Genomic DNA, 13,299 nt, shown 5'->3' on the forward strand with positions numbered 1-13,299 from the left:
TTGGGTGAGGGCCTATGTCTGGAAGCACTCTTGCAGGCTTTTCTGTGGAGCAGCGGGAGGTTCAGGAGCTCACTGTAGCTGTTCTCCTGCCTTTGTTTTAATTGGTAACAAAGGTAGGAACCCTGTAGCCAAGGGGACAGTGAGCCAGCTCAACCTCGTCCTTCTTTAAGGGAGGCTGAGACTGGACATTGCCTGTATAGAGTCCTGCTCCACAGCTACTGTCTCTAGAGCTCCATTTACATCCTGCCTGTGACTCTGAAGGCCTAAAAGATTTTTCAGTGTGTCCAGACCCCTGGTACATCAGGGAAAACCATCCTTCCAGGCCCCCAAAGTCCCTCTGCCTTGATCTGCACCTCTTTACCTTAATGGCACATTCTTGCTCAACCCTGGCTTGGGCTTCACTCACAGTGGTTTTCCAGCCACTGTAAAGGATGCCCCCCACCCCACCTTAAAACAACATGCTGTTTTACAGTAGGGCTGATCTAGGTGGGTCTTTCTGAAAGGAGTGGTTGCATCAAGCCCAGTCCTTGAGCTTGGAAATGGTGTTTCCAGTTAGGTCTCATTTCTGCTCTTTCCCAGAGTAGACTGAAAAATAATAGAATAAGTTGAGACTAATAAAGATATTTTTCTTATTGAGATAGTGGCAGTGATGGTACTGGGACTGGGAAGTGTGCAAAATGTCAGCTGTCTCTAGGCTGCTCTCTACCACCTTGAATTCTCACTTGTTCTTTTGACCAGCATTTAATGATACCCTCCCATGTATCAGCCACCATGCTAGGTACTTATCCCAGAGAATGGGTAAGATATTGTTCTTGTCTTTGAGGAAAATAGTAGGGGAGATAGAAACACAAAAAAGTTATTGTGATATACTGTCACAATTGTCAATAATTAAGATGTTTAAAAAGTGTCAGAAAGTACAGAAGAGGGTGTGACCTATTATGTGGGGTATGGTAGGGAGTTGGAGCGAGGTCATCAAAGCTTGTATGGAGGGGATAATTTTTGCACTTGGTTCTGAAGAGTAACCAGTAGAAAAGAGGAGAATGGCAGAAGAAAAACTGGTGAGTAGAGGAACAGAACTATGAGAAAATGATTTAGTCTGGGAACCAGAAATAATCTGGAGTGGTTGGAGGGCTACTTGGGAAAGTGGGACTGAAATGTAAGGCATGCAGTTAGGAGACCACTGGAAAAGGCAATTTTGTGCAGGGGCCAGTCTGTATGGATTTGAGTTCCAGGCCCATAATTTACTAACTGGATGTACTTGGCAAGTTGTGTTTTTGTGCTTCAGTTTCCTTATCTGAAAATGAGGAGATTAGTATGCACCTCATAGGTTTTTCCTTTTTTTTTTTTTTTTTTTGAGGATAAAATGAATTAATACCTATATAATACCTAGAACAGTGCTTGGCTCATAGTAAGTTCTATATGAATGTTAGCAACAAAACAACATCAACAACAAAACAAAAACAAGAGCAGAACAACCACAATAAAACCCCTAAGAAACCAACACCCCCCAAAACTGATGAGGGATGAATGAAAGCAGTGGCTGTAAAGGTGGAGGGAGAAGTCAAATTGGAGATGAGATGTGCTCCTTCAGTTTTATGCTAAACAATTATGAATGCTCTGAAACATACTTGGGTTGGAAATCCCGTTTGAACTAAAGCACTAAGGTGCAACTGCACATTTGCATGTGGGCACACAGGAGCTGAAAGCACACTGTGTCTCCTCCTTCACCTGAGAGGTGGGTTAACTGCTCTCAATAGGAGAGGACAAATAGGGAATAGACTGTGTTGTACAACAGCTTAGAATTAGCACTTGAAATGGAGACCAGCAAGTTCACTGTTGAAACCATGAGTTTTCAGTGTTTTTCAAACATCTTAAATCCATGTGGAGAGCTCATTGAACAGGTGCCTGGTGACTGCCCCACACCTAGTGAAAATTCTGTGGGTTGGCTTTATCCAGAACACACACTGAGAGCACATGTTTGGAAGGTTGTTGGCTTCATGCACATGCATGCTGTGTGTATGTATGTGTTGTGTGTGGATACAGATGCATATATATTAACTCACATCTTCCCATTTCATTCCAAGCACTGGCCTAAATTCAGCCTAAATATTTTTCTGAGAAACCTTTCCTACTTCTGTAAAGAGAAACTCTGGTTCCAAAGGGGAGGAGGGGAGGCTGAAGGAGAGTCAGTGAGGATGAGATGGAAATGGGATGATATTCATGTTGTGACTCCAAATTCTAGGTCTGATCATCAGGGTCAGTGTTAGCCTTTGGGAATAATTAATTCTTCTTTATTTCTGACTACAGAGAGGAAAAAAGGGAAGGGAGAGTGAGCTTCTTACTATCTCCTGCAGTGAAGGTGTTTTATTTTCCCCAACCATCTGAGCTTGGGGCAGATGACTTTCCCTTCTATTAGAGTTCCTTCATAAAGGTGACTTAATTCACCAGATGCTTTACAAGGGCAGTTTTGTTGATCCTCCTAGAACATCAGTTTCTGTGTATGCGTAGCTCCCACACGGGTGCTGAGTGTGAAAGAACCCTGCTCATTTCCTAATGGGCTAGCAGTACCATGCCCACACCTGGCCTGAAACACTATGCTTGGGGAAAGGGCAGTCAGTTGTGTGCTGGAGCAGGGTACTGACTGGGTGTCAGGTTTCCTACTGCTCTGCAGGTTGCTCCTGCTGGAGTCCTGAGCTCCACCACGAGTCCCTCTGGGCTGCTGAGCAAGTGGATCTCCCAAGGGGCCCATCAGCCTGCTCCACACAAGAGTTATAGGAACTGTAGAGCCCCAGCACAACAGTCAAGACCAGCATCACTGTGGCCATCATCCAGATGACTTGCCAGTGCTGACACAGTTTGGGATACATGACTTGTAAGAAATGAACCAATTCTTCAAGTTTGCTGTCAAATGAAAAAATAGGAGAAGGGTTTAGTATATTAGGCACATTAAAATTTTTCCCCAGGTGATTTTAATGCCACCAGTCCATAACCTTGATGTTGGGAGCTACTGGGCTAGAACACTCCTTTTACTCGTTTAATCATTCATTCATTCATACATGCCCTCATCTATTCATGAGATGTTCATTGATATCTGAACTCTCTCAATCCCCAGGACAGAAGGTTGGCTGACCCACACTCCCATGCATGCAGATGGGACCAGCATCTTTTCTGCACTTAGTGGTATTTAGTGATCAGTTTCAAGTTCTAATCTGTCCCCTGCCTTCATGTTCTGACGTATATTTTATTGTCCTCAGTTCCACATCTGACTGTGTTCAGAGTAGAAGAACTGTCCTAAAACCCCAGAAAACTCTCCATGTTCAATGCTAAATGACAAGGAACCAGATCGACCTCAAGAGCTCACTTCAAACCATCCCAGGGGCAACCAGAGGACTAGTAGCCTCCAGCAACCAACCTCCCAGTGGCTTAGTCCAGATGTTTTCTCAACCCCAGTAATCTTCACTCCCTAATTTCCCTTCTTCCTTTTTCTCCCTTCTTTACTCTCCCTTATCTCTCTTTCTTCCTTCCCTTCCATCTCCCCCCCCCCCCGCCATTTTTTGGCTGCTTCACTCCCTTTTTCCCTCTTCCTCTCTTCCCAACTGCCTTTCAACTTTCCCTCTCTCTTTGGGGCCTAGTGAAACAACATTTGGTCATATGGCCTGCTTTGCAGAGTCCATTCTTCAAGCTCTCTAGTGAAATCCTGGACACTTTCACTAGGCTAGAATTTTTTCCTATTTCTTTTTTTAAAAATTTTATTATGTTAATCACCATACATTACATCATTAGTTTTAGATGTAGTGTTCCATGATTCATTGTTTGCGTATAACACCCAGTGCTCCATTCAGTACGTGCCCTCTTTAATACCCATCACCAGGCTAACCCATCCCCCCAACCCCCTCCCCTCTAGAACCCTCAGTTTGTTTCTCAGAGTCCATAGTCTCTCATGGTTCATCTCCCACTCCGATTTCCCCCCCTTCATTTTTCCCTTCCTGCTATCTTCTTCTTCTTCTTCTTCTTTTTTTTTTTTTAACATATAATGTGTTATTTGTTTCAGAGGTACAGGTCTGTGATTCAACAGTCTTACACAATTCACAGCACTCACCATAGCACATACCCTCCCCAATGTCTCTCACCCAGCCACCCCATCCCTCCTGCCCCCCATCACTCCAGCAACCCTCAGTTTGTTTCCTGAGATTATTCTAATCCCTCATCTATTTTTAAAAATGGAGGAGGTGAGGAAAATGACAGGAGGGCTTTCTGAAGATCTGGAGGCACACATAGACACTGCAATATGCAGGCCATTTGCTGAGAAGTAGACAGCTCTAATTTAGTTAGTAGAAAAAAGATGCCTTATGACTGATGGAAAGACTCAACAATACCTTCCTTGGAAAGGGACCAGAGGCTCAGAGTGCCTGCTTCAGATGCTAAGGTACCAACTGGTTTTTCTTCCATATGGGATCCATTTGATAATTGTTTCAGGAACAGTTAGGCAAAGCAAAACAGTGAGCACTTAGCTGAGGTGAAAATCTGGTTATTTTCACAACTGTTGGGAAGGGACAACTTGGAAATGGAAGCTTATTTTCTTTCAGCCCTGTTTAGATTCTTTAGTTTCTACTTAGATATAATTGGATGCTAAAATGCAGTCTTTCTTTGGGGCTGTATTTCTGTACTCCAAAACAAGCTGCTAGAGTGGAGAAAATCCCACTGTCACCCCACTCTGAAGTGGGACTGCAGAAGAGGAGGTCAAGGTCTGGCTTTGTGAACCTTAACTGGTCCCCCATTTCTAGCCTATGAAAGAGTTAGAAATAGAATTAGATTAGAATTAGAATCTCTGTGGAAATCAGTTTTTGACTTTTGATCTCCCATAGGGAGGGGTGAGGTGGCTTCCTTCTCACCTGGGCCTAGGGAAGAGGGGCTTCAGAGATGCTGTTTGGAGAGCTCGATATGCTGAGGTTTGAGGGACACAGTGGACTGGTGTGTGCCTCACACATGAGCAGTTGGAAGAGCAAGAATCTTGCTGACATGCTTGATGGCATCAGAGTTGTAGGCCATGATAGGGAAAGCTGTCCTTCTACCAATAGTGAGCCAAACGTACACATTTTACCCCAACTGATTGTAGTCAGGAGAAGGAGAGCTGACATGGGGCATCACAGATCCTGCCCAGAAATGCTACTTAGAAGCTGAACAGTGAAGGTATACTTCCAGCTGCCCAAGGACTGAGAGGGATTTTAAGTGGCTAGCTAGAAGACATGCATTTGATCTCATAAAGGCACCAGCAGCTGAGAGGACCTCGGCCATGGTGTGAATGTGTGTGCTGGGAGATGGGAGGAGTGGTTTTCTCTAGAGGTCCCATAAAGCAACACACTAACCAAAGTCAGCAAGTCAGCTTTAAACCCCTGCCAAGCCCTGGAGCCTGCTCACAATCTATTCAAGTAATACCTTCCCAACCCCTTCATCTCAGTTCCCTTTCCTAGCATTGATCCTAGAGAGGTCAGATGCTGCACTGGCAAAACTGGAGGAGAGGGTAGAAGTGCAAGTGGGATAGAGAGAAAGAAGCCACACTCCCCCTGCCTACTACAGACTTCTTTCCTGAAGCAGACAAACTGCAGGAAAAAAGAAGGTTGATCTTTGTTTTGTAAGTTCAGGCTTTTGACTATTTTAGGGAACTGGCCATTTTAATTAATGAAATGAGATTATTCTTGGGACTTAAACTTGACCGGAGGACTTCTGCTTTCTGAGAGTTACTGGAAAAGTAAAGGAATCTGCCTAATATTGTCTAAACTCCATAGAGCAGATTTAAACAGGCAAATGCCAAAATTTAATGGGGAAAATCATGTTTGAGTGCAGGTGCCTGCAGGCAACGGTGTGTCTACAGAACTCAGGAATGAGTGAAGGGATTGCCTGGCATTAAAGACAACAGGCTCTTAGGACCAGTCTGGCTTTGGTGACAGAGGAAGGGACCCTATAACTGTGAGCGGGCAGTTCATATGTTAGCAGTGTCAGTTGTTACGGAGAAGATGATGCCTCAGTAGTGGGCCTGAAAAGGGGAAGCTACACCCCTGTAATGAAGGACGAGGACCCTTCTATGTGCTGATGTCTGGTATTCATCACCTGAGGTACAGGCATGTTTTCAAGATCAAAAAGTAAATCCGAGAGGAAGCAAAGGTTAGGAGAGAGAACGAGGCCTCTCAGGATCAGCAGGACCAAGAGGATACTTTTGGACGATGGATGTGAAAGGCAGCCATTGCTATGTGCTGCGGACCAGGAGCTGGACAGAGAGCCTTACTTTCCCTGTGGTTTCACAAGGAGGGAACTGTGATTAGCAGCTCAAATTTGAGATCAAATTAGCTAGATAAGGATTCCAGTCTTGTGCTTTGTAAACTAGACTGTTTATATTCCATTTAGTATTCTGTTTAGTTCTCTTTTGTTCTTTCTGAGTACATGGAAGTGTTAGAAGTTCTAGCTTGTCTTAGCTATATGCAAAGAAGCCAAAGAAAGGGCTGTTGTCCAGGTCCGGGCTTGACTGCATTAAAGGGGAAGTAGATAGTTAGTGACCTCTAAAATATAAGAACAAAGGACCCCCAAGAAGGAGAGACGATGTAAGGAGAATAGGATCCAGCTGCTTAGAGTAGGGACTGTACTTTCATTGTAAAAACTTGGGGATTCTTTCATTAGGGGAGGTGGTACATCCTAGCATAGGTTTGCTTTCAACAGTGAAGCATTTTCTCCAGCTTTCCTAGACCGCTCTTCCCTTGAACACTAGGGTTGACCCATGTAGGCTGAGACCTCTCACTCTGGCTGAATCTTCCTCCAGCTGGGCTCTATTGGCTGTTCCTATGTGCTTTGAAGCATATCCATCTCATATCTAATCTTCATTTTATTACCTTATTCACTGCATGCATGTGATTTTGAGTCTACCAGCAATGAGGCACAGACACATACCCTGTTTCAAGTTTAGCAGCTGATTAGATAATCATTTTGGCTGGAGCCACACTGGACTCCAAGATAGCCTGGGGTTCTAAAAACAAAGACTTTGTTGAAGTGTTCCAAGTTTTCTATAACCACATTTTTAAAAATCAAAATTGAAAACTAATAGTGACAGTAAGACAGAATGTATGGAATTGGGGCTATGGTTAAAATCCAAGACACTGATGAGGGCACAGGTATGACAAAATGCAGGAGCTATACTATCTTTATCTACATGTTATATATTTTCCCCTATTTAGGGAAAAATACACTTGAAATATAGAGTATATTAAAAAAGAAAAGCCCAAGTATTTCTAATCCAAGTGAAAATCCAAGCTTATCTGGTCAGCATGGAACCTGTTGGAGACTCGCCTTTGCCAATGAGTTGAGTTTTCCCTACCCCCATGTGTTCTCTCTGCCCCTGTTCCTGTAAGAAACCCCCACTAGGGCTTCAGGCCAGCTCCCTTGACCTTGGTTCTTGGCTCCTGGGGATAGTTGGGAAATGAGCTAACTGTGGCTGGGCTAGGGGGGACTCCAGTCAGGGTCTTTGTAGTTTCTCAGCTCCCACGAGCTCTTGATTGCTGTTGGCCTCACTCTTGACCACCTCTGACCTCCCAGATCTTGCAAAATCCCCTTGTTAACTATTTTGGCTCCTTCCTCTGCCTCCTCCCTCAACATGAGTGCCCTCCTTGGTTTCTGTTAGCTGTTCACTTGGGCCCCAGACCCACTGCTGCCCTGGAGTGGGCACCTTTAGGGATATTGTGCAATTAAATGAATTGTGACCCATTTCAGCAATGGCAAGGGCTCCAACCTGCTTCTTTGGTCCTTTTCCTCTTCCTCAGTTTCTTCTGCCTCTTCAGCTTCTTCTGGGCATTCACCCTTCTGTTCTTCTTCCTCCTCCTTCAGGTCTTGAAGCTCTTGGGTCTTCTTTAGACCTTCCTGGTATCTGCAGGGCAAAAAGGAACAATTGAGTCTGGAAAGGCCAGGCACAGAGCATCCTTTCCTGAGTTCCTAGAGGTGGGGACTTGAACACCTCCAATAATTAAACACTTCCTGTGGTTCTACACAACAGGAAAAAGCTGGGAAGCTCTACTGAATCCCAAGGTGGCTTATGTCAGTACAATTTCCCCTCACTCCTCAGTCATCCTTCCTGTTTATATGTGAATGTGTGGCAAAATTGACAGGGAAAAAGTGTGGGTGCAGAGTCCTGACTGGGTTCTTATCCCACAAAATGTTCAGTGGAGAGAGCAGTATATCTGCTTTCTGTGTAACCTGGGTACTTCAGCTTTTCACCTATAAAATGGAAAGTGTGGCCCCTATTTCACAGGGTGTGGGAATGTTCTGAGGAAGTGCCAGGCATATAGCTTGACCTAGGAAGGGTGATACCCATCACATTGGCTTATTGGGAAGTTTTATGGAAGTGGCAGGCACATACTAGGCCTATAAAGGTACTCAGTAAATGTTTACAAAGCCACTGGAGGTGTTTACTCCCATGCATGCTTAGTATCAAAGATAGTTGTGGGTGAAAAGATAGCCTTCCCCAAGAGATACCCTTCTGATGCCCTTCTCCCAGGATCAGTACTCTTTTTGCTTGTCCTATAGCTGAATGTTTAAGACAAGCACAGTTTGGCTAGGGCAACCCCACTGCAGTATATATGGCTGCCACACAGAAGCCCACAGGTTCTATAACGATGGGAAGCTGTGTCTCCTTCAGGAGCTGTGGAGAAAGAAGAAGCTCAGGATGCTACGCCTGGTCAGAAATACTTCTCTACCTGGCTGGGCTTGGGCCCTGCTTTGTACTCTGTCCCCTTAGTGACTGACAATGGGCCAAAGGTGTTATTGAAGCTCAATCAGAAAAGGGGACAGTTGGAAGTTGGGGGGACTCCAGTTTACAGAAAGAAGGGATGGCAGTGGCAGTTCTAGGAAGTAGGGTTACAGCTGCTCCTGGGCATTGTTGAGAGCAACATCACTCCTCTGAGCATGTGTCAGGAAGCCTCAGGCACCACCAAGAGGAACCCACCCAGGGGCCCTATTGCCAGACCATTCTGGGCAGTGGCATTCTGGTGGCTTTCTGCCTAAAAAGAGGGCAGTCTAATTATTGCCTAACCACACCCTCTCACCCTGCTTCCTCTTGTCCTTCCTGTGGAACAGTACTGTCCTTTCTTCTTTTTTTTTTTTTTAATTTGTTTATTTGAGAGAGAGACTGAGAGAGAGAGAGCATGAGAGGGGGGAGGGTTGGGAGGGTCAGAGGGAGAAGCAGACTCCCCGCCGAGCAGGGAGCCCGATGCGGGACTCGATCCAGGGACTCCAGGATCATGACCTGAGCCGAAGGCAGCCGCCCAACCAACTGAGCCACCCAGGCGCCCCAGTACTGTCCTTTCTTATGTAGTTCTTTACTGAGGTGAGGAGGTCCTAGGGCCACTGGTTGCCTCCTTAAATCCTCTAAGAAACAGGAAAGGACCGTGGGAAAGTATTTTCTGAGACCTACCAGGTGACCTCAGGGTGGACAAAGTCTGACTCACCCCTTGTTGTATGCTTCTTCCTCCATCCTAGCCTTGGTCTCCTGGTTAATCTCCTCCAGGCAACTCAAAGTCGGCATGGGAGCAGAGGCTTCACAATCTGGGTCCCCATTTGTCTTTCCACTAGTGAGAAGAGGGAAGTACAGGGTGTCTTTTCAGCCACATTGGGTGTCTGAAAACCGAACCATGTCTTTGGCCTGATTGCTTTTCGAAAGTGAGGAAACTCATTCTAGACTGAGTTCATTTCAATCTTTCTACCCTGAGACAAGATTTTATAAAGGCTGTAGTCCAAGAATCCTTCCTAGACCTCCAAACATAAAATAATGTGCTAGCTCCCTTTTTCTTCATGCACTCAAATCCACCTTTACTCTTATTCCACGAGATGCTATAAGTGGACAGACAACTGTTGGGAGCGCTCTAGCACTAAGGTGAGGAAGATGGAGGTGGGCCAAATGTTCAGTCAGTCATTCCATTCCTGTAGTCCATCTTTTGCTTCATTCATTTAAATATATACTGAGTACTGACTAAGTCACAGGTACCTTGTAATATACTGGGGATACATTAGATGATAAAAGAAATAGTCTTTGCCAACATGGAGCTTAGCAGGAGAGAATGCCCAAAAAAAGGAAAGAAAAAAATATGTAGTTAATTACAAATTGTGATAACTTTTATGAAAGAGAAAAACTCTGTGCACTGCAGAAAGTAACAAGGGGAGAATCTACTTCGATTGAGTGGTTAGAAAAGATCTCTCTGAGGTGGTTTAACTGGAGCAAAGACCTGAAAGATGAAAAGTCAGCTATATCTATAGCAGAGGGAAGATCATCCTAGGGGGAGAATGCAGATGTGGAAGACCCTGAGACACAAAAGATGCAGAGATATTTGAGGAACTGAAAAGAGGCAATGAAGCAGTAGTTAACTTTTAGACAAGATGAATTTTCACCATCTGGTGAAAGAAGATAAGAGGGCTCCTATCTAATAGCTTAAATTTTCTCTGTAAAATGGAAGACAAGGTCATATGCCAAGAGTGAGAGGTAGATAGGCCGAGGAAGGTTTGAGAAGAGAGGGGAAGGTGTGAATGAGTCATGTGAGAAGGGGGAAAACAAATATGCTAGAAAATCATAGTAGGATGGCTAGGCAGTGCTGGGAGTCCATTTGAAGTACGGAAGCATGAGTTTAAAGGAAGTATCCTGATGGTCATGCCTTCCCTATAAATCCTGCAGCCCACCTAAGGTGTCTGGGACTCCCACTGGGAGTCATGCCATGGAGGAGCCCTCAAACAAGGCAAAACAGTGAGCAAAGCTTTTCAGCCAGGACTCTGAAGGACTGCAGCTGCTACCCTCCCCAACCTCTCGGGCTCTACCAGTGAGCCTTATATTTTCTCATTCTTGGCTTCATCTTCCCATCCCTTAGTTTTCCTCAGACCTTGTAAAATTTACATTTTATCAGGCTGGAAACCAAAACCCATTGTGAACAAGAAAGATAACACTCTAAAAATATCAGCTATTCATAACATTTCTCCTTTTGCAAATTATATTATCTACTCCCTTCCATGTGACCTTTGCCTAATGTGCAGTTTCCTATTTGTCCAAATGATTGGAACAGAGCAGAAAAACATAGCTACAGCCAAGGGCAGGGAAAGCAATTCTTTTATGAAATATATTTATATATTAGAAATGAAATATTGGTATCAGCCTTTTAATTTCTTTTATCTATAGCTGAATAACCTAAGAGGTTAGTGACAAATATGTATGAAGGACAGTGGAGTGTAGAGGAAAAGAACCTGCCTGAGGCAAACATGAGTTCAAATTCCAGCTGCAATACGTGCAAATTCTTAACACTTCCTGAACTTTAGATTCCTCAACTGTAAAATGAGGGTAATAATATGTATCTGATGATGGTAGTATACGAATTAACGAAGAAATGTAAGTAAACTTTTTGGAATATAGTACTCAACAAATGATGTTTATCCTCCTCATCATCACTATTACTTATGTAATAAATTTACTGGTAAATTTGGGGAGCAATCTGAGGTTCTTCCAAACCTGATCCATAAAAAAATCCAAGCTGATAAATTACCAGGTGATTATTTATATCTTTAAAGGAGAACATGATTTATATTACTGTGATACTTCAGAATCAGAGGAACCCAAACTTCCACTATCCTCAGGTCACTGCTCTCTAGAGACTAAAACTTTTCCCTGGTACAGCCAGGAAGCCCATCTCAGTGACCCCTTAACATAAGGATCTTCTGTCCAGGGCCCAACTGTCCCAGGTTATATCGATCACCTTGTCCAACTCACTCACCTATGGGGCTTCAGTTCTTAACATGCTTTTACATACATTGCCTCACTTGATCCTCCCAATGATAGGAAGAGCTAACATTTATCTTATGTATCAGGCTCTGTGGTAAGATTTCACTTAAGACTCATGAATGACCCATAAGATAGGTAATACTATTGTGCTCAGGTTAGCAGGTGAGGAAACCAAGGCTCAGAGAGGTTAAATAACAGCCCAAGATTACACAATCAGTGTGTGGTAGAGTTTGGATTTGACCCTGTGTAATCTGACACCTGCCCATGCTCTTGACTACACTAATTGCCACCCACGCAGGATATTATCCCATCTGTGAGACGAGAAACCCAAGCTCAGGTTGATTAAGTGACTTGCCTAAGTTCACATTATTGGTACTCAGTGGGCCTGGCTGGGACTCTCACCTTGATCTTCCAAATTCATGTCAAGATGCATTTTTCACACCTCCTTGAGCCCTCCCTTTCAGTAGAAGTCTTTTCCTGGGGCTCTGAGTGGTGTGTGGGGTTCCAGGGTATCTGCTGAATGAAGCTATTCTTGCTGTTAGGCTGGGCCATGGCTTATGATGCTTTTTTTTAAAGGGTGCTTGTTTAGAATGTGAGATGGGCTGGGATAGCCTTTAGTTTAATACTGAAAGTAGGGTGGGAAAGTAGGGGAAACACACAATATGTAAAATGTTTGCTGTTATCTCCTGATCCCTAGACTGAGCTAATAGTTCCTTATATATCTTCTCTAACTACCTGGAAGTTTCTTGCTGTGTATCTTTAAGACTCAGCTCAAATACCTTCTCCTCTGTGGGATCTTTCCCAGGGTTTTCCCCTCTCCCACACCTTCTGGTTAAAGTTGATTTCTCCTTCACTCATGTCCTCATTGCGCCTCTGTTACAGCAGAACTCAGAGAGAGGGCATTTTTATGTTTTATATACCTATCCATTCCTCCATATGACTGTGATCACAGAGAGAGAGAGAGAGACTGTGCTTGAGTTACAATTTTGCTTAGCATACAGTAAGTGCCTTTAAGTGTTTGTTGAGTTACACTGACTTCACTGTGGCTTATCCAGTCTGCCTATTAATCTTGTAAAGTGGGCAGGTCCTTTCTGTAAATGGCTATTTCCTGATAACCCAGTGTTTGGGTTGAGCTGAAGGAATCTCTATTCATGCCTGTAAACGTGGAGCTGAGCACAGCCTGTGCCCACCTAGAGACTTCTGGGCCAAACACAGATGGATCTTGGCATCTATTACCAGCCTGAAATCTTGCGTGCTTTCTTTCTGGGATGATTCATTAAAGTTAGGTTCATTGTTTTCTCATGTCCACCGGGTCAAAATTGTTTGTCATTGTGCTTAGTTCTCAGTAATGTGAGGGGTCCTTCAGTCAAAATGTATTGTTTAACTGGGAGTTATGTTAGAGTCTATTTTTTTTCCATGTGGTAAACAATATTTGAAAGTGACTGCAATTCTTTCCAGTGGGCAGATCTTACCTTTTTGGGTTCAGTGATGTCTTGATCACCTCA

At 44.0% G+C, this 13,299-nt stretch overlaps 1 protein-coding gene across 5 annotated transcripts in view; it reads right to left on the minus strand.

The window, feature by feature from the left end:
• Positions 1 to 1,328: 1,328 nt before the first annotated feature.
• Positions 1,329 to 13,299, minus strand: part of IRAG1 (inositol 1,4,5-triphosphate receptor associated 1) — a 125,904-nt gene continuing 113,933 nt past the window's right edge. For all 5 annotated transcript variants that reach the window (XM_064577094.1, XM_064577093.1, XM_045894142.3 and 2 more), the window contains 3 exons: positions 9,486 to 9,605; positions 7,775 to 7,909; positions 1,329 to 2,901 (listed from right to left, as the gene is read on the minus strand). In XM_064577094.1, the coding sequence (XP_064433164.1) occupies positions 2,658 to 2,901; positions 7,775 to 7,909; positions 9,486 to 9,605 (499 nt within the window). In that variant the 3' untranslated portion in view covers positions 1,329 to 2,657. The remainder of the gene's footprint in view (positions 2,902 to 7,774; positions 7,910 to 9,485; positions 9,606 to 13,299) is intronic.

Source organism: Mirounga angustirostris, unplaced genomic scaffold (genome assembly GCF_029215605.1).
Source record: "Mirounga angustirostris isolate CCGP_5_RB_7025 unplaced genomic scaffold, mMirAng1.0.hap1 SCAF_13, whole genome shotgun sequence".
NCBI classification, from domain to species: Eukaryota; Metazoa; Chordata; class Mammalia; order Carnivora; family Phocidae; genus Mirounga; species Mirounga angustirostris.